Below are 24,428 nucleotides of genomic sequence, written 5' to 3' on the forward strand. Positions count from 1 at the left end.
CTGCGGCCGCAGCGGCGGCGGCGGGCATGGCAGAGGCGCGGTCCCAGCCCTCGGCGGGGCCGCAGCTCAACGCGCTACCGGACCACTCGCCGTTGCTGCAGCCGGGCCTGGCGGCGCTGCGGCGCCGGGCCCGGGAAGCCGGCGTCCCGCTCGCGCCGCTGCCGCTCACCGACTCCTTCTTGCTGCGGTTCCTGCGCGCCCGGGATTTCGATCTGGACCTGGCCTGGCGGGTAAGCATGCGTGTCCCGGGCGCTGGGCAGTGCGCACCTCACCCGCCCCGTCCCCCGCCCCACGACCCCGGATATCCGACCCCTGCCGAAGCCCAAGGTGCAGGCAGGACCTTGGCAGGTAACGCGCCCCTAACCACCCGGCGTGGGCGCTGAGGCTGTAGATGTTCCGAGAATCCGGAGCTGGTCCTCCAGTTTCTCTGGGTCATGGAAACGACAAACCTAGAAAGCGTTGGAGTCATGGGATAATGGCCCATTTGATCTCAAGCATGGGGAACTCCTGCACTAGATGAGTCTCCTGAACCTACAAAGTTTGGGGGACATGCCTTCCCCTCCCTGTAGGAAAGCCTGTGGTACAAAACAAAGTAACAGCTTAGAAGTTGGAAGCTCAGACTTGTCACACGTGACTAGATTAACTACGTGTAGCGGGGAAAATGAAATTGCTGGTAAAACTGAAGTTCTGAAGCCATATAGCAGCAACATAGTATTATTACTAGTAACAGTTAAGTGTCGAGACAGTAAAGCAACCCAGTATACTTCGAGTCTGGGTTGTAGTCGGGCAGTTCTTTTGTGTTTCCGATGTGTTACAGCTCATTGAAAGAAGAGGTGATAGAAAGATAGGAATCAGAAAGAGGGATGCGACCTTGAGTTCTATCACTTTAGGTTCAGCGTCCTTATCTGTTAAATAATGATGGAAATGCCTGTCTCATTGATTGTTTGCGATGATTGAACATTAACCAGTTTAACAGAACAAGCTGTGCCCAGCACAGTGCCTGGCACACAGTAAGCATTCAGCAGTTCGACCAGATCTAGTCCTTTCTCTAAGTGACTTGTTCAGTGTCACACAGCTGCCTAGCAGGAAAGATTATAGTACAAAATTCCAGTGTGTCTCAGTATGAGGTTTTTGAGGGTTTTAGAGTGAAAGCAAGTTTATTAAGAATGTAAAGAAACAAGATAATGGATACTCCATAGAGACAGAGCAGCCTGAGGTTGTTTTTAACTTAAGTAAAATTATGGTAAAAATAATCTAGGTAACACAAAATCCTAAAACGTGAAAAGTAAGTTTCTAACAGTAACTTTCTAAAGGAAAAAAGCTCCCTACCTCAAACCTTAGTTTGTCAGTCACATACCCAGAAGCTGGTTAGTGTTACTCGTTTATCTTTTTAGACAGCCTGAGCTTGCACAAGCATGTTTGTGTGTGATTTCTATTTTGCCTTTCTTGCCTGTCTTTGAACTAGGAGCATCCCATATCAACTGGTGTACATCCATCTTACTCTTTATTGGGCTGCTGTTATTCTACTGGATGGATATATCAGACTATATTAAAATTTGTCTAACCTGTTATTGGACTTAGGGCTTATTGCTGATCATTCCTTCATTCAACAATTATTTTTTGGACTCTACAATTTGCCTAGTAGTACACAAGATGCAGTCAACAAGACAGCTGTGGTTTCTTCCATCACTGACTGGGCATTATTCATGTCCTCATACTTTGTGCATAAATAGGAATATAAATTTACAGGATAAATTCAACCGGTGAAATTGCTGGATGAAATTAGATGTGTATTTTTCAGTATTGAGTAATATAACGAACTGTCTTCCAAGGAGTTTTCAGTGCCTTCCAAAGGTTGCAGTAGCTCAGGCCTGCAATCCCAGCACTTTGGGAGGCTGAGAATGGTGGATCAATTGCGCTCAGGAGATCATCAACAGCCTGTGCAACATGGTGAAACCTCATCTCTACAAAAAATAACAAAAATTAGCCAGGTGTGATGGCACGTGCATGTAATCACAGCTACGTGGGAGGCTGAAGTGGGAGAATCACTTGAGCCTGGGAGGCGGAGGTTGCAGAGAGCCGAGATTGTCCTACTGCACCACAGCCTGGACAACAGAGTGAGGCCCTGTCTCAAAAAAAAGAAAAAGAAAAAGAAAAAAAACTCTATCACTCATCACTCTGATATTACATGATTTTGCCTTTTCCTCCATAACCCACACTGTATTATCAAACACGATTTGTGTATAGCACATCTGATGGGTCTTGACTCTTTATTTAGTTTGCCAGTCTGTATCTTTTAATTGGGACAATTAGTCCATTTACATTTAAGGTTAATATTATTATGTGTGAATTTGATCCAGTCATTATGATGTTAGCTGGTTATTTTGCCCATTAATTGATGCAGTTTCTTCATAGCATTGATGGTCTTTACAATTTGGCATGTTTTGCAATGGCTGGTACCGGTTGTTCCTTTCCATGTTTAATGCTTCTTTCAGGAGCTCTTGTAAGGCAGGCCTGGTGGTGACAAAATCTCTCGGATTGTCTGTAAAGGGTTTTATTTCTCCTTCACTTATGAAGCTTAGCTTGGCTGGATATGAAATTCTGGGTTAAAAATTCTTTTCTTTAAGAATGTTGAATATTGGCCCCCACTCTCTTCTGGCTTGTAGGGTTTCTACTGAGGGATCTGCTGTTAGTCTGATGGGCTTCCCTTAGTGGGTAACCCTACTTTTCTCTCTGGCTGCCCTTAACATTTCTTCCTTCATTTCAACCCTGGTGAATCTGACAATTATGTGTCTTGGGGTTGCCCTTCTCGAGGAGTATCTTTGTGGTGTTCTCTGTATTTCCTGAATTTGATTGTTGGCCTGCCTTGCTAGGTTGGGGAAATTCTCCTGGATAATATCCTGAAGAGTGTTTTCCAACTGGTTCCACTCTCCCCATCACTTTCAGGTACACCTATCAAAAGTAGATTTGGTCTTTTCACATAGTCCCATATTTCTTGGAGGCTTTGTTCGTTTCTTTTTACTCTTTTTTCTCTAACCTTGTCTTCTTGCTTTATTTCATTAATTTGAACTTTAATCACTGATACCCTTCCTTCCACTTGATGGAATCGCTATCGAAGCTTGTGCATGCACCACAAAGTTCTCGTGCCATGCTTTTCAGCTCCATCAGGTCATTTAAGGTCTTCTCTACATTGTTTATTCTAGTTAGCCCTTCATTTAACCTTTTTTCAAGGTTTTTAGCTTCCTTGCACTGGGTTTGAACATGCTCCTTTAGCTCAGACAAGTTTGTTATTACTGACCTTGTGAAGCCTACTTCTGTCAACTTGTCAAAGTCACTCTCTGTACAGCTTCTTTCCATTGCTGGCAAGGAGCTGTGATCCTTTGGAGGAGAAGAGGTGCTCTGGTTTTTAGAATTTTCAGCTTTTCTGCTCTGGTTTCTCCCCATCTTTGTGGTTTTATCTACCTTTGGTCTTTGATGTTCGTGACCTACATGTGGGGTTTTGGTGTGGATATTCTTTTTGTTGATGTTGGTGCTATTCCTGTCTGTTTGTTAGTTTTCCTTCTAACAGTCAGGTCTCTCAGCTGCAGGTCTGTTGGAGTTTGCTGGAGGTCCACTCCAGACCCTATTTGCCTGGGTGTCACCAGTGGAGGCTGCAGAACAGCAAATATTGCAGAACAGCAAATACTGCAGAACAGCAAATATTGCTGCCTGATCCTTCCTCTGGAAGCTTCGTCCCAGAGTGGCACCTGCCTATATGAGGTGTCTGTCGGCCCTTACTGGGCGGTGTCTGCCAGTTAGGCTACACGGGGGTCAAGGACCCACTTGAGGAGGCAGACTGTCCATTCTCAGAGCACAAACGCTGTGCTGGGAGAACCACTGCTCTCTTCAGAACTATCAGACAGGGATGTTTAAGTCTGCAGAAGCTGTCTGCTGCCTTTTGTTCAGCTATGTCCTGCCCACAGAGATGGAGTCTATAGAGGCTGTAGGCCTTGCTGAGCTGCGGTGGGCTCCACCCAGTTCGAGCTTTTGGCCCGCTTTGTTTACCTACTCAAGCCTCAGCAATGGCGGATGCGCCTCCCCCAGCCCGGCTGCCACCTTGAAGTTAGATCTCAGACTGCTGCACTAGCAGTGAGCAAGGCTCCATGGGCGTGGGACCACCGAGCCATGCATGGGAGAGAATCTCCTTGGGTGCTGGTTGCTAAGACCTTGGGAAAAGTGCAGTGTTTGGGTGGGAGTGTCCTGTTTTTCCTGGTACAGTCTGTCATGGCTTCCCTTGGCTAGGAAAGGGAAATCCCCTGACCTTTGCACTTCCCGGGTGAGGCAATGCCCCGCCCTGCTTCAGCCTGCCCTCCTTGGGCTGCACCCACTGTCCAACCAGTCCCAGTGAGATGAACCAGGTACCTCAGTTGGAAATGCAGAAATCACCCATCTTCTGCATCAATCACGCTGGGAGCTGCAGACTGGAGCTGTTCCTATTTGGCCATCTTGGAATGGATCCCATTTTTATGTTTTACTGATTTATAAAATATTTTTATATATTTTAGGCCTTTTTATATATTTTAGGCCTTATTTATACTATTCTTTTCTGTGCAGAATTTTAAATTTTAATGTAATCAAATGAATTGATTTTATTAGTCTTTGATTGCCTCTGGGTTTTATAATCTCTTCTCTTGTCCACAATTTTTTCTATTTATTTGTGTCTTCTCTTTTTTATGTTGGAGTCTTTGATCTATTTAGATTTATTTTTATGATAGGAGTGAAATAGGAATCCAGCTTTATTTATTTTCATTTTTCAGATGGCTATATAAGTATCCCAATATCATGAGTAATAAACTAATATGTACTTAGTAACTACTGAGTATGAAAACACGATCTCAGGTCCTATGAAGAATGAAGCTTAAATGAGGCATTAAATATATATATGTATAGAGATAACTAACAATAAAACATGTTTCATTTACTGATTTCATTTTAGCTGCTTTAAAAAAGTAATGTTTAAATAGAAAAATAAAATTGACCATCAGCCTCTGAGACATAACACATTTTTTTCTGTATTCCTTAAATAAGGAATTGTTTTCATTGCACCATGCCCTGGAGGAATTGGCTAGCACGACTGTGTCTAAATCCACCAGATAGTAATCAAGTTTCTGTCTGTGAACTCTTTGTCTTGCTTTTCTACCAACTAGAAAGGAAAAGGAAAGGGTAAGAGTGCAAAACTTTTTTTCATTTTCCTCTGCAATAGCACTTAATTCAACTCTAACTTCTTCATTCATAATGTAGAAGCCCTATAGTTTTTGTATAAAGAAAGCTTGATAAGTGCATCAGTCACAGTGAAATCTCTCATTATTATAGTTTTTGTATTTGAAGTTATAATGAATTAATACAGTTTTATTATATAATCCTCATAGCTAATGTGCTTATAGAATGCAACATACTTTGGTAAGTAGGGTTTTCATGGATTATCTTTTATTATTTTCTCATTTTAGAAGAAACAGATATAAAGAGTAAGTAAATTGTCTGAAATTATGTAGCTATTAAGTGTTGAAGCAGGGATTTGAACTTAGGTTGGGCTCAGGAGAGAGCCTGTGCTCTCAAATACACTGCCCTTGCCTCTTATGTTTAAAACAACAAACATATAAAACAGCTAACCATTCACTTCTCTGCCTGTTCTACTTAGTCTTATGAATTCCTTCTATCAAGTGATAGCCCAGTTCCTTATACTTTTGTTCCATGTGGTAAGCTTTTTATGCTTTAATTATCTTTATGGTTTTCCCAAAGCTTTCCAAATTCCATAGATTCTCCCTGCTAATTTCTCTCTAAATGCAGCTTCTTTTATAAAATTTTTCATTTCATGTGTCCATTTCAGTTTCTATTCTGCTCTTGATAGTTATTGCCTTTGAACAAATGTGTAATTTCTCAGAGCTTTACTTTACTTTTTTTTTTTTTTGAGACAGAGTCTTGCTCTATTGCCAGGCTGGAGTGCTGTGGCATGATCTCAGCTCAGATCACTGCAACCTTCGCCTCCCAGGTTCAAGCGATTCTCCTTCCTCAGCCTCCTGAGCACGTGCCACCACACCCATCTAATTTTTGTATTTTTAGAGGTGGGGTTTTACCATATTGGCCAGGATGGTCTTGATCTCTTGACCTCGTGATCCATCCATTTTGGCCTCCCAAAGTGCTGGGATTACAGGCATGAGCCACTGTACCTGGCCGGAGCTTTACTTTTCTTATTCTTATAATGCCACAACAGTAGCTACTTCTCAGGGTGATGGTGAGGAGGAATTCAAAAGATGGCATTAGACCCTATAAAAGTGCTCCAAATATGGTGGTTCTTATTTTGTTTCAAAGTACATGAAACTAGATCAATGGAACAGAACAGAGCCCTCAGAAATGATGCCGCATATCTACAACTATCTGATCTTTGACAAACCTGACAAAAACAAGCAATGGGGAAAGGATTCCCTATTTAATAGATGGTGCTGGGAAAACTGGCTAGCCATATGTAGAAAGCTGAAACTGGATCCATTCCTTACACCTTATACAAAAATTAATTCAAGATGGATTAAAGACTTACATGTTAGACCTAAAACCATAAAAACCCTAGAAGAAAGCCTAGGCAATACCATTCAGGACATAGGCATGGGCAAGGACTTCATGTCTAAAACAACAAAAGCAATGGCAACAAAAGCCCAAATTGACAAATGGGATCTAATTAAACTAAAGAGCTTCTGCACAGCAAAAGAAACTACCATCAGAGTGAACAGGCAACCTACAAAATGGGAGAAAATTTTCGCAACGTACTCATCTGACAAAGGGCTAATATCCAGAATCTACAATGAACTCAAATTTACAAGAAAAAAACAAACAACCCCATCAAAAAGTGGGCAAAGGACATGAACAGACACTTCTCAAAAGAAGACATTTATGCAGCCAAAAAACACATGAAAAAATGCTCATCATCACTGGCCATTAGAGAAATGCAAATCAAAACCACAATGAGATACCATCTCACACCAGTTAGAATGGATCTCATTAAAAAGTCAGGAAACAACAGGTGCTGGAGAGGATGTGGAGAAATAGGAACACTTTTACACTGTTGGTGGGACTGTAAACTAGTTCAACCATTGTGGAAGTCAGTGTGGCGATTCCTCAGGGATCTCGAACTAGAAATACCATTTGACCCAGCCATCGCATTACTGGGTGTATACCCAAAGGACTATAAATCATGCTGCTATAAAGACACATGCACACGTATGTTTATTGCGGCACTATTCACAATAGCAAAGACTTGGAACCAACCCAAATGTCCAACAATGATAGACTGGATTAAGAAAATGTGGCACATATACACCATGGAATACTATGCAGCCATAAAAAATGATGAGTTCATGTCCTTTGTAGGGACATGGATGAAACTGGAAACCATCATTCTCAGTAAACTATCACAAGGACAAAAAACCAAACACCGCATGTTCTCACTCATAGGTGGGAATTGAACAATGAGAACACATGGACACAGGAAGGGGAACATCACACTCCAGGGACTGTTGTGGGGTGGGGGGAGGGGGGAGGGACAGCATTAGGAGATATACCTAATGCTAAATGACGAGTTGGTGGGTGCAGCACACCAACATGGCACATGGATACATATGTAACAAACCTGCACATTGTGCACATGTACCCTAGAACTTAAAGTATAATAATAATAATTAAAAATCAAAACAAAACAAAACAGCAAAACAAAGTACATGAAACATGTAAGAAGAAACCTACTCTATTACAAAACATTGTTAACCCATAACATTTTAAATGTTTATTTACTTCTAATGTTTGCAAAACAGACACCTTCCAGTAATGAATATTTATTTTTAGCCACTTCTTTGTTGTTGTTGTGGACATAGGGTGGTTTGTTTGAGAATTGCTCAGTAGCAGTTTATTTACATAATTTGTTTATGACAACTATACTGTGAATTTATCTATCAGTGGATAAGTAATGACCAAAGTTCCAGGTTTAGATCTTTCAGTTTGCAAAAATTGTGCAAGATAGTAATTTGTGCCTCTTTATAGAAGTCAGTTTTTCAAGTGTGTGGATCCAGTTGGTTTACTCATGACTTAATTTATTCTTTCATTCAACACGTGTTGTTGTCTCCTGGGTGTGCAGCACTCTGCAGAGATGAATAAGCTGAGCACCCTGCCACTATTAAACCTAAATGATCCCTTCTAATGAAGCCACAACTTTTATCATTCCACAGGAAAAAAAAAACATTATATAGTTACTAATATGCTGCTTCCAGCATTTTACTTGAATTGGAATGAAAAAGACTTTTTATGTCTGAGGAAACTATCAGAAAAGTAAAAAGCATTGTAAAATACTATTAATAGTTATTCTGGTACCCCTAAGACTGGAGGAGGAAGAGAAATTCACCTTATAGAGTAGAATGAAGATATTAGGATCCACAATGTGCCTGTTGTTCTCACCGCTTTTGGAAACTGCTATTTAGGTCACCAATTATTTCTTTGTTGGCAAATTGACTTTTTTCTTTCTTACTCCTCTCTTGCATTTAACTCTTAGCAACATTCTCTCTTTTTTCAAAGTTAAAGGTTTATTAAATACAGAAATGAAATAGAGGGAGACAGACAGACAGAGAAAGAGAGGGGGATAAATCAGAGATGGAGGTGAGTGGAGCAGAGCAACACAGATGGCACTGTCCTCCCTCTCGTGTACCAGTGCTGGTTCTCTTCAGGTCCACCCAGTTTCTGTCTTCCTCCAGCCATTCCCAGCCATTAACATTTTCCAAGACTCAGCATTTCCCTCTCTAGTTTTTGTTGTTTGTAGTTTCTCCTCCAGATCATTGCTATTTTTGTGGTTATAGTTACCTTGTTTATTCCAATTACTTTCAAATATAAAATCTGTCATTTTCTCTGCACTGCAGTCTCACATTGTTAATAAGTCTCTTTAAACTAAAAACAAATATATTTTAACTTGTGAAAAATTGAGAGTGCCAAAAATCATAAAGAGGGAAATTAAAATATAAATATAATAATTTTTAAATACATAAATTTGCTTTAGTATTTTCCACAATATGCTGGTAGTATTGTTTGCGTATGTGATTAGCCATTTCTGGTGGTTCTTTTGGAAAGAAAGTGGGATTTCTTCAAACCGTATTTTGACAAGATCCAGTATCCAAGTATACTGCTCCTGGGCTCTTCTAACTCATTTGATTGATTTCTGTACTTCCTTATTTCAAAAAATACTAAAGGTGGTGTTTCAGTTTTCTGTTGCTGATCAACAAGTCACTCCAAGAATTAGTGGCTTAAAACACAATGCTTTATTTGTTTTTGATGTTTTGATATCACTAGTTTGGGCAGGGCTCAGTGGGAGTGGTTCATCTCTGTTCCACATGGCATTAGATGGGAACTTGGCTGAGGTCACACTATCCAGGATGGCCTCCCAACCTCCATGCCTCTCTCCACATGAATTGCTATCATTCAGTAATCTCACATAATGTCCGGATCCCAAATAGTAAATTCAGAAGGTATCAGGCTTCTTAAAGCTTGGTCCACACAGTATCACTTCTGCCAATTGATATTAGATCAAAGCAAGGTGGAAGGCCAGCCTAGATTCAAGGGGAGTGAAGCAAATAGATGCCACCTCTTAATGGGAAGGATGGTGCATGGGTATCAGGAGGGGAGGAATTGGTGGCTGTCTTTGGAGGATATCTACCACGGGTGGTGGATGCAAATTGCTCAGCTCTGAATTCGTGATTAACCCCTGTCACCTCAGGTCCTTGATAAAGGGAACTTTCAGTTTTCACAGGTAAAAAGATACCCCAGATTAAACTCTTGACATAATGGATGGCAAAGTTTATACACAATGCCAAAGCTTTTCTTCCATTTTTACAAAATCATTACCGTGTATGCCATTTGTAGACAATTTTAATTTTGTTTTTCAGTTACTAAAAAACTATTATAAGTGGAGAGCAGAATGTCCAGAAATAAGTGCAGATCTACACCCTAGAAGTATTATTGGCCTCCTAAAGGCTGGCTACCATGGAGTCCTGAGATCCAGGGATCCCACTGGCAGCAAAGTTCTTATTTACAGAATCGGTAAGTCATACACGACTCTTCTTGGTTTTCTCCTCTCCTCCAGTTCAGTTCATTCCCTCCCCTCTCCTCTTCTCTTTTTCTTCCATTTCTTCCTTGAATACCATATAGAAAGCTTCAATGTGTTCATCTTTAGGAATTTGGGCTTTAATTTAAAATTTTAGGTTTTAACTTAGGTTTAATTTAGGTCTTAATGTCCCCCAAATATAATAACACTTTGGCAGTTGTGAGAAAATTAACAGATGCAAGCGAAAATCCTAGTTCCATTCTTCCATGCAGTCAACTGTACAAGATAAGAAGCAAGGAAAATAGTGAAGGTAAATAGTATGAGAATATTTAAAAAAATCATGGAAAAGTGTTTCAAAAATGCTTAGTAGGAAGTGCAAATAAGAATTCTGAACTATTGGCTGGGCATGGTGGCTCATGCCTGTAATCCCAGCTGAGGTAAGGAGTTCGAGACAAACCTGGCCAACATGATGAAACCCCATCTCTACTAAAAATACAGAAATTAGCCAGGTGTGGTGGTGCATGCCTATAATCTCAGCTACTCGAGAGGCTGAGGCAAGAGGATTGCATGAACCTGGGGGGCAGAGGTTGCAGTGAGCCAAGATTGCGCCATTGCACTCCAGCCTGGGCAAAAGAGCAAGAGTCCATCTCAAAAAAACAAACAAACAAATAAACAAACAAAAAACAACCAGAATTCTGGGCTATAATGTAAACTCCATGAGATTGTGGATTTTATCTGCTCTGTTTGCTGGTGTATCCCAAGCACTGAAAATATGGTCTGGTACTTGGTAGGTAGTCACTAAATATTTGTGGAATGAGTGAGTGAATGACTAGTTCGAAAATGCCCCAGGCTGAGGAGCAAGAGGCTCATTCCCTTGGGTGGAGGAGGGTGCAGAGGAAAGGCAACTCCTCTGGGAGCTGTTGCAGACATGGTATTCCATTAACTCCTGTTTATTCTCGTTGCATCCTCTTTTTTTCTATTAGGTGTTCCTAGTGTTTCTTGTAGGTTGGTGTCTTAGTGTATTCAGGCCACTATAACAAAATGCCATAGACTGGGTGACTTATAAAAACAGAATTTTATTTCTCACAGTTCTGGAGGCTGAGAAATCCAAGATCAAGGCACTGGCAGGTTTGGTGTTTGGTGAGGGCCTGCTACCTGGTTCCTAGGTGACATCTCTCACTTTAACCTCACGTGTTGGAAGGGAAAAGGCATCTCTCTTGGGACTCATAAGGGCACAAATCCCATTCATGAGGGTTCCATCCTCATGACCTCATCATCTTGCAAAGGGCCCACTTCTTACTATCATCAATTTGGGAGTTAGAATTTCAGCATATGACTGTTGAGGGGATGCAAACATTCAGACCATAGCAGTTGGTGACCTCTAACTTCTGTCCTCCCTCAGACCTGCATGTGATTAAAAATGGCAGGCACAGGATAAGGACTCACACTGTTCCCAGAATTTCTCATGGCCCAGTTGAAGGACAAAGATAAACCAACATTTCATGACCAGAATTTTTGAATTATAATTTTACAGAAACATCTATATCTTTAAAGATTTTAAATCTTTAAAGATTTAAAATCTTTCTTTAAAACTTTAAAGATTTAAAATCTTTCTTTAAAACTTTAAAGATTTAAAATCTTTCTTTAAAACTTTAAAGATTTAAAATCTTTCTTTAAAACTTTAAAGATTTAAAATCTTTAAAATCTTTAAAGATTTGCATTTCTTCCCTGCTTATAGATAAGATACCTGCCTATAACTCAACTGCTTGCTATACTGCAAGAAGATACTGTATTTAATTTTTGAAAGGATACTGGAAGATCGAGTAAAATGATTTGGGGCTGTTTTTAATTTTTTTTTGCCCTAGTTTAAGTGTCAAATAGAATTGAGTTAATCATGAAATCCCATCTATAAAACAGACATCATGATCTTTCTGTTATTTCATTGCTGCACCAATGTCAGAGGAAATTGAATGAGCTCATAGCAATGAAGTTCCTTGAGCTTCTTAGGGGTAGTCTTGCGAGATTTAACAAAGTACCTATGTTTCATTTAGGAAATAAACCTATATGTTATGAAAATAAAGGATGCCCAGTTACATTTGAATTTCAGGTAAAAAACAAATAGTTTTTTTAAGTATGTATGGGGCATCCTTATGTTAAAAATTATATACTGGTTATCTGAAATTCAACTTTAATTGAGTGTTGTATATTTTACCTGGCAACTCTACTCAGGGATCCAAGAAACATAAAACTGAAACCTGCAGCTAATTATTTCTGTAAATGTCTTGGCTCTGCATTGCCTGGCTAGAGTTTATTGTTTCTAGTTTGTTCATAAACTGACTGAGGCAGGTGAAGAAGTAAAAGTGACACCTTGATACTGAGAAAGCAGAGGTGCAGGTCTGATCATAAATACCTTAACACTGAACCAGTAAGGGTATTTTTCTGGGCCTCATGTAGCACATTAATTTAGAAGTATATTGTTTAACTCAAGAGATTTGAAAATCAAGAAAATATGTGATTTAGTCATGGTCAGAACAGGAAGGTATGTTGCAAATCTCCTGTATGTTCTGTTATTCTAGGATGAAAGGGAGAAACTCAGAAAGTTTTATGAGTAAAATGAAAACTTTTCTAAATTTAATTGAATTAATGGGAGGAGCTAAAGAAGGAAATCTGTGGTGGAACTTTTCGGTAGAACTTTAGCATAACCACCTCCTCTAGATACCATCTCTGTGCAGTAAAAGCAATGAGAAAATGCACACAGCCCTTTCCTCCATGCGGGCCGGGCAACCCAAGGTGAAGCTAAGTTTTGACCTTTATCAGCCAACATGCTGGAGGATATAATTTTATGTCTTTTGAGATCCCAGCAGCAAAAGTAAAATTTAACAGTGAATGTGAAGTTTTGACTGTGGCTTAGTTCTTGTGAATACAGGTTCTGGAGCATGTGACCTGGATTGGAATCTCAGCTCTGCTACATTCTAGCTGTGTGAAACACTATGTAGCTGTAACTGCATTTTCTCATCTGTAAAATGGGCACAGTGAAAAGCTGTCACATAGGGTTGCTGTAAGCATTAAATCAATCAATCAGTCTGTCTATCTAAAATATAACAAGAGCATTACCTGGTACATAAAAGCGCTCAACACATGTTAAGTAGATACTGGAGAAGGAATTCAAAATATAAGGTATATTTTTCTTTTACCTCAATGGAGCTTAAATTCTAGCCAGCACTGTACCATAGAACTTTCTATGATGATGAAACTGTTCTACAATAGCCACTATTCTCATGTGGCTATTGAGCACTTGAAATGTGACTACTGCAGCTAAGAAACAGATTTTTTTTTTCTAAGCTAGGGTCTTGCTCTGCCACCTGGGTTAGAGTGCAGCGGCACAATCATAGCTCACTGCAGCCTTGAACTCCCGGGCTCAAGTGATCCTCCCACTTCAGCTTTTGGAGTAGCTAGGACTAGAGGCATGTGCTACCACACCCAGCCAGTTTTTTTATTTTTATTTTTTTAGAGATGCATTCTCACTGTGTTGCCCAGAATGGTCTCACTCCTGGCCTCAAGCAATCCTCTGCCATCAGACCCACAAAGTGCTGGGATTCTAGGCCTGAACCACTCATTGCACCCGGTGAAACTAAATTTTTAATTTAAATTTGAATGGCCACATATGGCTAATGGCTACCATATTAGCCATTGTAGGTCAAACAATTATGTTGGTTGGCTCAGAACTTAGAACATTAACTATTTTTTTGATTGGCAAACTTCATTTGTTCTGCTTTTTAAAAAAATCAATATAGCATTCAGCCAATGTCTGAAGTTAGTATAGTATTTTTGATCTGGGTTATCCATGGGTTGGTTATTCAAATTCTTATGAGAAATCTGAGGCTTGTTTTTTTGTTTTGTTTTGTTTTGTTTTGTTTTGAGACAGAGTCTTGTTCTGTTGCCCAGGCTGGAGAGCAGTGGGCCATCTCTACTCACTGCAATCTCTGCCTCCCGAGTTCAAGCGATTCTCCTGCCTCAGCTTCCCAAGTAGCTGGGACTACAGGCGTGCGCCACTATGCCCAGCTAATTTTTGTATTTTTAGTAGAGACGAGAAGTTTCACCATGTTGGCCAGGCTGGTCTTGAACTCCTGGCCTCAAGTGATCCATCCACCTTGGCCTCCCAAAGTGCTGGGATCACAGGCATGAGCCATCATGGCCAGCCAGAAATCTGAGGCTTTTAAAAAACACTAACACACCTCCTAAAGGATCCATTAATACGACAGAAAAAAAATTAAAAAAAAAAATAGCAATTCCATTGTGCCTTCTTAGGAATATTTCTGTTTATTCTTTCTTTTTCTAGATCTTCAACTTTTCTCTTGCTACTACATGCTACCAGTTAACATTTAAATCAGTTAAGGGCCAGCCACCAAAAACAAAACAAAAACTCCTCCTTGGTTCCACAAATCTCTCCCTCCTTCATTACATCCATCTCCCCTCTTTGTTAGTGATGCCCATCATCCACATTTTCTCACAGTTCCTCCTCAGCCAACCCTAGTTTGATTTCACTCCCATCCCTGCTGAAATGAACGTAACCCATCATTAGTGACTTTCTTTTCACCACATCTAATGGACATATTTAGTCCTATTTCACTTAACCTCTCAACACAGTGAATCACTTCCTCTTTCTTGAAAAATCCTCTTCCCTTAGCTTCTCTGATGCCATGTTCTCTTGGTGTTTTCCTCTGACATCACTGGCTGCTCCTCCTTAATCTCTTTTTCTGGCGTTTCCTCTTCTACTCATCCTTTAAACTCTGAATTTTTTTAGGACATTGGCCTCAGCCTTTCTTTTTATGCTACTTTATCTCTCTGCTTTTGATAGAGAAAAACATAGCTCTGAGACAATCCCTGTTGTAGATCATCATGTAGGCACAAACAACCCCCAGATTTGTATCTTCACTCCCATCTTTTCCTTGAGGATCCAGACCCACACAACTAGCTCCTATTCCAGCTGCACCCAGTTGGATGTCTCACAGTCACCATTTTAACATGTCCATACTTATGACCTTTCCACCCAAACAGGTCTCTCATCTCAATAAATGGTACCGCATGTACACCACGGAGTACTACACAGCCATAAAGCGAATGAAATTATGTCCTTTGCAGCAACATAGATGCAGCTGGAGGCCATTATCTTAAGTGAATTAAAACAGGAACAGAAAACCAAACACCACATGTCCTCACTTATAAGTAGGAGCTAAACACTGGGTATTTATGACATAAAGATGGGAACAGTAGACACTGGAGACGACAAGAGAGGAGAGGGAGGGAGGGGAGCAAGGGTTGAAAAATGAACTATTGGGTACTATGCTCACATACTTGGGTGACAAGATCATTTACACCTGAAACCTCAGCATCAAGCAGTATACCAAGGTAACAAACCTGCACATGCACCCCCTGAATCTAAAATAAAAGTTGAAAATAAATAAATAAATGGTGCCACCATTCTATCCAGTTCCCGGTGCCAGAACTTTTATTTTTTATTTTTATTTTTTGAAAATTTACTATTGCTTAGTTGTGATTTTTTTTTTCTTTTTCGTTCATCCTGTTAGGCACTTCAGTCTGAAGGCTTACATGTTTTTTTTCAGCTTCGGAGAACTTTTCTCTATTGCTATGATTCCTCTTTCCTCTGTTTTCTGTTACTGCCTTCTAGAACTTTTATTAGTTGGATGTTGAAACTTCTGGATCCAGCTGCATGTGTTTCTTACCTTTTTATTCATACATGTCAACTCTTGGCTCTTTTGTGCCAAAGTTGAGAGAATTCTTCAACTTGATCTTCCAAACCATTTTTCCTCAATTGGCTTTGTCTTTTCCAGCATTTATCTCATCGATGAATGTTTTTTAAAAAACTTGTCTTTTTATTTCTAAGATCTCAATGGAGTCTTTTTAATAATAGCCTGTTCTTATAATAATAGCTTACAGTATTCTCCCCACCCCCTGCTGAAACTATTATGCTTCTTTAAAAAAATTCTTTAAATTTTTTTTACAGACCGGTTCTTGCTATGTGTTGCCCTGATTGGACTTGAACTCCTGGGCTTCAGTGTCCCCCATCCCCTCACCTCAGCCACCTGAGTAGCTGGAAATACAGGCACCTACCGCTGCACCTGCGCCTGGCTTCTATTATGTTTTTTAGTGTCTCCTGCTTTCTTGAGTTGATGCCTTTGTCTTTTGAGTTTGGTTTCCCTCTCTCTGTGTGTATGGATGTGTTTAATATTCTAATTTTTAAGGAATAGATTCTTTTAAAAAAAGATTATCGGCTTGTCCATCCATTACTGTCATTTCTGCATGGCGTGGCCTGTCCCAGGGGTGGTGGGAAGGGATGAGATGAGTGAAGAAGAATCTCAGTAACTCCTCTCTTAGCACAGGTACTCCCTGTTTCTCTTTGGTGTGGGCAGCTACCTAAGTGCTTCCGTGGCTCTTCTTTTCCAAACCCTCACTTCCTGCTCTAGCCTACAGGGACATGACTCTGCTATGTGCTACTTACCACTGGAAGGCTGTCAGAGGATCAACTTGACTGTCTGTTCCTCATGCATTTCCCGTAGCAACCTCTTTAGTTACTATGGGGCCCTAATTGCTCTTTATAATCCAGGCCCTTGCTTTTCCATTTCCAGCATCTCTGAGCTTGGAGCATACACAATGGATGTGAGTTTGTGACTTCATCTTGCAGTCAAATTCAGCCTGCATCCATTCCTTTTCCCCCCATACTCTTTAAAAGCCATTCTTTGCTAGAATTTGAGGAGGAAGGGAGAAGCAGGCCCATGTTCTTGGGACTCCAGTTGGATTTGTTAATCAATTCATGATCTTTGTAGATGTTTTTATTTCAACTGATCTTTTAAGCCTAAAATGAATTAGTCTCCCTTTGGAAATCTTTCTGATTTTTTACACAATGCTAAGATATGATATGCTTTATTTTTTTAGCATACTGGGACCCCAAAGTTTTTACAGCTTACGATGTATTTCGAGTAAGTCTAATCACATCCGAGCTTATTGTACAGGAGGTAGAAACTCAGCGGAATGGAATCAAGGCTATCTTTGATCTGGAAGGTTGGCAGTTTTCTCATGCTTTTCAAATCACTCCATCTGTAGCCAAGAAGATTGCTGCTGTACTTACGGTAAATGTATATTTTAACTGTCAGGCATAATACTTCCAAATTATACTTTTAAATTTTGTTATATGTTAGACAAAGAGAAGCAAAAGTACATTTATTAGAAATTTAAATTCAATTTTGGAAATGATATGTAGAATTCAGTAATGCTAAGAGGAAGTACAATGTTATTAGTTTATAAAAGAAAAAATGTTGCAACAAACTGCAAAAATATGTTCAAATTAGTAACGAGAGGATTTATGCATCTTAATATGTGGTGACTTTATCTTTTTTGTCAGTAAATTTTTTTCCTAAATTAAAAATTGATTAAAAAATATAGCAATGGCACAATAAAATGTCACATAAGTCTTGGTAGGTGTATATTGATATCTTTTTTTTCCAAAAGGTTTTTAAAGTGGTCATCATCTTTGACTCAGTAATTCTATTTCTGGGAAACTAGCTAAGGAATAATCTTTAATATATTAAAGATTGCATATAATAATAATAGCTTACTATGTGCCAGGTACTTTGCTAAGTGTTTCAAATGCATTATCTTTTAATATCCACACTGAGCCTATGACATATGACTATTGTGTTTTCCCACTTTACAATTAATAAACTATATCCGAGAAGTGACATAGCAATGCCCAGGCACACACAGTTTGTCAGTAGTGAAGTGAGAATTCCAGCCCAGGTCACCTGAATGTAAAAGTTGTGCTTATAACCACCACTTCTATACATAAATACAGTTACTGCAGCATCAGTTTCAGTAAAGAAATAAAATAAATAGTTTATTAGTCCAGGAAATAGAAACATGGTTACTTAAAAATATCGTACATTCATTTGATGGATTCTTGCAACAATAATAAAACATGATACTTGCAAAAGCTGTATTACATCAGTGGAACACAACGGGATGAAAATTATTTAGACAGCATATTAGCAATTATGTTTAAAAGAAAATTATGCATAGAAGGGATTTGGAAGGACAATCCCCAAATTAATAATACATCTCTGAAAGCGATGCATGGAAAAAATAAAAGAACTTCACATAAAAGAACCTTGGAATGAAAGGTCTCCGTATTAATCATACAACTTGTAGGTAGGAAAACTATCCTTTTCCTTCAGCTCTTAACTTTTTAAACTTTCTAAATAAACCTATATTACTTTGATGCTAAAGACATATACCAATGTCAGAGTTTAAAAGTGTGTGTTTATTGTGCTAGTCTTTCAATATTTGTGATTTTTTTTCTCAAAATAAACATTTTTGGGGAAAAAGTTAAATATAAATTTCCAAATGACTCATTGGTTCATTAAAAGAACATCTATATGTGATGGGAAAGGAATTTTCTGGTGAAAGCGTGCAGATATTTCGTAAAATACTTTGCCAGATCTATACGGAGAAACCGTTTTAGCGATCTTTACTTAATCTAGTGACAGTGAACTGTAAGCCAGGCTTTTGTGCTGATGGAATAAATAATTTTGAAGATAAAATCACACACTTTAGATATTTCTGTAAGTTTAGCAAGTGTTCAAAGAAGAAACTTGACATTAGGTATCGGATTGTAATATTTATGTTTTGTTATTAAGATTTTTTTATTTTCAAAAGGATTCATTTCCATTGAAAGTTCGTGGCATCCATTTGATAAATGAACCAGTAATTTTCCATGCTGTCTTTTCCATGATCAAACCATTCCTGACTGAAAAAATTAAGGAACGGGTGAGTAAAACATATTCAAGTCTGTGTTCCTCTACACCAAACACTCCAACCCTTTTTAATTTAAGGATTGCTTTATCATCTTTCCTCACACCTGCCCATCTATATCATTAGCCCAATATTTTGAATATTTATCTAACAAGCCAACTAAAAAAAAGTAAATTAAAATTTACTTTTAATTTATAAAAATCAAGTATATTGGTTGTAAGACTGTGGGGTAACTGGGCTTTTCGTACACTGCTGGTTGGAATGCTTAATGGTATATTCCTGTAGAGGGCAGTGTGGCAAAGACATCAAAATCACTGTCTTGAATGACCTGTACGTAAACAAAATTACATAAACTAGAGGAGCCACAGCAGCAGAAGACTGAAAACCAGCAAGTGTTAACCATTAGGGCATTGGTTAAATAAACATCTACACAACAGAAAACAACGAGATTGCAGGATGTTTTGTAAACTGAAATAAAATGTGGAATAGTGTTTATGGCATGCTACCTTTTGTATACAAAGGGGAGAAATAAGAATATATTTCATAAATTTACATTAAAAGGATATACAAAAACTAATATAAGTGGATATCTATAGGGAACAAGAGAAGACGTGTGAACTACAGTAGATGAGAATAGATTTGGGAACAAGATCTCTCACTGTGTATCTTTTATCTTGTTTTGATTTGTAACCATGTGAATTTATTATTAATGCAAATAAAAATAAACATTTTTCTTAAACAGTGAAGCCTAATAGTTTCAGTGTAACTGAGAACCACAGTAACTGAGGTATATGACTTAATGTCACACTAGTTAGGCAAAGATACTGGATTTTTTTTTTAATTTACCTAACCTATGGAGCCTTATCTCTGAAAAAGCATCTCGTATCTCTTAGACTTTTTGAAAGTTTGAAAATAGAATCTGCGTTCTCAAGAATGGCAACCATTCTAAATTAATCTGAAGAGAAGAATTTTTAGAGCATCTATTTAGACAAACATTGGCATCATCTAATGCCTTGAACACAAAACAATTTGTAAAGGCTTTAACAATTTAAATCTAAAAAATTACTGAAATGTCAGCAGTGATAGTATAAACTGTAAAAGCACATTTGGAATTTTAGAAATGACATTCTTTCATATTAAGAAAATATAACGTCTTATACCTGGTCAGAAAGTTACGACCTTAGAGCTTCTTTAGAGGTTATCCAGTGGATATTTCTGTTTGTCTTCAAGAACCACCCATAAATTGCCTGCTTTAGCAAAAATGGCCACTTTCAGCTACTTTTTATTCTAGTATTTTTATACGAATCAATTTTCTTTGTTCAATTTTTCCCTCTTCAGTGTAACTTGATAATAGCTGGCTTCCCTCTGTTTAATTCTTAGAGATCTAAAAATAACTATTTCTATTCAGAGTAATATTTTAGATAAAAACAAAAACAAGAATAAACTGAACCTAAGAAATAGGAGAATATGGAGAAAAAAGAAGTAAAAGTAAAAAGTTGAGAAGTTAGGGGAAGGATGTCAGTGAAAGTTAGTTGACGGGAAACAGACTTGCCAAAATAGGGAGGAAAAAACTCTGATCCAGCCACTTTTTTCCTTTTCAACTTTTTGGCAATGCCCCATACATTTTCTTATTTTGCCCCTTCCTGATGAGATAGAATTTCTTCTCAATTACCTGATAATATTTTACATATTTCAGAAAAAAATAAAGATTGGCTTTGTGAGTTTCCTAAGTGAGTACAGGAAACTCATTTCATCCATCAAACCTCATATCCCAGCACATAATAGGTGCTTATTAAATGATTGTTGAATACATAGAGGAACATTTTGCCCTAGAAAGTGAAAAAGGGTTATTTATTTATTTTAGCAGGTGTGCTTTTGGTTCAAGTTTCTATGGCTTTCTCTTAACTTCAGGGCATTCTATGATCAATTTTTATAGTTTAAAATACTTGAAAAGTTAAAGTTCTCAACCATCGTAATTGTCTTTTAATACTTTTTAAAAATTTTTGACTTTTTTATTCTATTTATTTATTTATTTATTTATTTTTTAGACAGGGTCTCACCTTGTGCAGTGGCACGATCTTGGCTCACTGCAACCTCCACCTCCTGGGCTCAAGCAATCCTCCTGCCTCAGCCCACCAAGCATCTGGGACTACAGTCCTGCACCACCACGCCCAGCTAATTTTTGTTTTTTTTTTTTGTACCAGCCATGTTGCTCAGGCTGGTGTTGAACTCCTGAGCTCAAGCAATCCACCTGCTTTGGCCTCTCAAAGTGTTGGGATTACAGGCATGAGCCACTGCACCTGGCTGTCTCTTAACTTTATACTAACCAACAGTATCCATCGACTGTACCATATAAATTGTTTCTCATAGACTTAATTGTGGCTCAGATACATGCTTCTACTTAATATGAATTAGTACCAGCTAGTACATTTTTTTCATGTATAGAATAGTCCCAAGGTATTAGTTTGGTAAGAATCACTTGCACATAAGGGAATAGAATTTATAAAATAACTTTATTTAATCTTTAAAAATTTACTCATGAAAGAGGAAAATTACCTTTTATAAATTTTATGCAGTTATAAGAATGCAAATCCAAGAAATAGTAAGGTTATTAGATCCACAGTAACACAACCTAAACATAAGTAAAATTATTAGATTCATAACCAGAGGAATAAAGGATGTGGTATCTATTTATACACTCCTATTTTAGAAGTTATTAGAATACCTTGTTTTATGAGGTTGATTTTCCACTAGAAATGCATCTAATGAGGATTCCTTCTAAAATGTTTTGGCTATTTCAGATTCATATGCATGGGAACAACTACAAACAAAGCTTGCTTCAGCATTTCCCAGACATTCTTCCTCTGGAATATGGTGGTGAAGAATTCTCCATGGAGGAAATTTGTCAGGAATGGACAAATTTTATAATGAAGTCTGAAGATTATCTCAGCAGCATTTCTGAGAGCATTCAATGAGAAGCTATTTCATGTGAATGGCTTCCTAACTAAAAATACATGAGTGATATCCAACCTGGTTAAATGAATGAAAGAAAAGGAGCAAATCTTTCAAACTAATGCTTGCCTGAACTTTAAAATGTAGAAATCTTCTGACATGAGCAACACAGGTGTTTGGAAAGATTTTTTACTTTTTCAATGCTTTTTTTCTCTACTTTTGAAGTAATTAAATGTCAGTACATTTTAAGAGCATAAAAATTGGCGATTTTGTACTTGAAGAGAACATGAAAGTTGTTGCTGAAGTAGCTGCTCATGTGCATCTTTGTATGTTTCTAGAAAGTTATATTTTAAACAAGTTCTCTGATTAAATTGGTTTAGAAAAAAATTTAGAAATATTCCACTTAAAAATATTAGCACAAGTCAGCTGATGATAAAAAAATTAACACTTACTTTAAGTGGATGTCAGATTAAATTATAATTCATTATAATTAAAATCTGAATAGAGTTTTATAGTTATTCCTGTGGGCCAGCAAGACATTTCATCTCAGGGAAATTTTATTTTAGTATATTAACATGATAGAGATTTTTTTTTTTTTTTCAGACAGAGTCTTGCTCTATCACTCAGGCTGGAGTTCAGTGGTGCCATTTCAGCTCACTGCAACCTCTGCTAGGATTACATGTGCACACCACCACTCCTGGCTAAGTTTTGTATTTTATATAGAGATGGGGTTTCGCCATGTTGGCCAAGCTGGTCTCAAACTCCTGAACTCAAGTAATTTGCCTGCTTCGGCCTCCCAAAGTACTGGGATTACAGTCATGAGCCATCGCGCCTGGCCACGATAGAAACTTTCAGCTGAGGAGTCTATATGCCATACTACTCTGTGGCATTTTTAGGTCTCTATGAAATCATGTTGATGTAATTGATTAACAAAAATAATTTAGAAAATATGTCAGGCACAGTTGATGGCTTCTCAATATCTGTTTTGCATTTTTAAACAAATCAAGAATGTAATTTTAACTTTTGCTTATGGTTATTCTTATGACTACACAGAAAGGGATGGAATCATACTTACTTGTCTTATACATGGACTGTTTTTAGTTAACAATAACATAACTACACAAAGGAAAGGAAATGTTTACATTTTTAAAAATTACTGTCAGTTACATCTGGTATTTTTCAGATTATGCATAAAATAATATGAGTTTGACTATTGTATCAGAATATTTTAATCAAATCCTGCAATTAATATTAACTTAAAAAAACATCTGGTAAAGCCTGGGCATGGCAGCTGACACCTGTAATCCCAGCACTTTGGGAGGCTGAGGCAGGATGGATGATTGCTTGAGCGCAGGAGTTCTAGACCAGCCTAGGCAACACAGGGAGACCCTTGTCTCTATTTCAAAAATAGATAAATAGGCCCCGGTGTGTGATGTTCCCCTTCCTGTGTCCATGTGTTCTCAAAAAAAATTAAAAAATAAAAATAAAAATCAATAAATAAATAACTGGTAAAGATGTACTGTTTGCACTGCAGTTCATAATATTTCATTTATTAAGAAAGATATCATCTCAGCTTTCATATTCAACATAGCTCTCAATTTATGACATAATTTTTATACTTAGTATTTTATAATTTCTTAATTTTGTTATGAACTTGAAAATGTAGAATATGGGGTCGAAAATCTGTTGAACATTTGTTCAGCTAGTTAGGTTTCAACATTAATCATATACATTAATAGTATCTTTATGTAAGGATATGTGAAGGGTGTTTTTCTTTATAAGAAAATTAGTTTAATCAGGTGAGCTGATACTTATGATTATACGTATATCTATGATAAAATTGAAAGTAATCGTGGATGTTCTTTAGAGAACGTATTCTGATTTTGACTTAGCATTGGGAAGCTAACAACATTATAATTTTTATTAAAAAACTAGACCCTGCCTGTTTTCTAAAAAACACTTTAAAGTATTTTAAAATAAAAGCATACTATATAAAATTGTATAATTAAAAATAATAAAAGAACAAAATCACTTAAAAAGAATAAACAGTGTCAATAACAAAAAACCTCTGGCTTACCCAACTTTTATTTCTAGAAGATTTATATCACCAGTTCCACTTCATTTATTTTTGGTTATTTCAAACATTTTCTTATGACTCTGTCAGGGAGTGATTAGTTTAGTACCCAAATAAAGGATAACATTTTAAAATGTCCTTTAAATTAGATTTTTTGGTGATAGGTTCAATAGTAAATAGAATTAAGATAAGTCAGTTAATCTAGGCATATTTTATAATGGAACTTTGAAATGTTTATAAATGAAGCAATTCACTGAAAAACATTAAAAGAAAATAGAAATGAATGGTCAAACTAATAAAGTGTCAAAGCAAATAATTGTCTAATTGTCTATATTACTTTAGTAATTGTACCAGAAGTGCCTTTTAAAAGGTTAACTGTATTATGTGCTCATTGTGTTACTCAACTGCACAGTAATTTATTTGTTTTAATATTGTTTGAAAGAAAATAAACATTTTTCACATAAA

The 24,428-nt window shown here is 37.7% G+C and overlaps 1 protein-coding gene across 1 annotated transcript; it reads left to right on the forward strand.

The window, feature by feature from the left end:
* TTPA (alpha tocopherol transfer protein) lies at window positions 1–24,428 on the forward strand. Its single transcript, XM_003268349.4, has 5 exons — window positions 1–230; window positions 9,954–10,107; window positions 17,066–17,259; window positions 18,842–18,952; window positions 21,739–24,428. Exons 1-5 carry the CDS (start codon window positions 27–29, stop codon window positions 21,910–21,912), a joined length of 837 nt encoding a protein of 278 aa, XP_003268397.1. The 5' UTR covers window positions 1–26; the 3' UTR covers window positions 21,913–24,428.

Source organism: Nomascus leucogenys, chromosome 16 (genome assembly GCF_006542625.1).
Source record: "Nomascus leucogenys isolate Asia chromosome 16, Asia_NLE_v1, whole genome shotgun sequence".
Classification (NCBI taxonomy): Eukaryota; Metazoa; Chordata; class Mammalia; order Primates; family Hylobatidae; genus Nomascus; species Nomascus leucogenys.

Bases quoted from the DNA above. Each gene is read 5' to 3' on its own strand.
- TTPA (XM_003268349.4), top strand. From the start codon at position 27: ATGGCAGAGGCGCGGTCCCAGCCCTCGGCGGGGCCGCAGCTCAACGCG. The intron at 231-9,953 runs GTAAGCATGCGT...TTTGTTTTTCAG, and splicing joins ATCTGGACCTGGCCTGGCGG to TTACTAAAAAACTATTATAA. The intron at 18,953-21,738 runs GTGAGTAAAACA...TGGCTATTTCAG, and splicing joins CTGAAAAAATTAAGGAACGG to ATTCATATGCATGGGAACAA.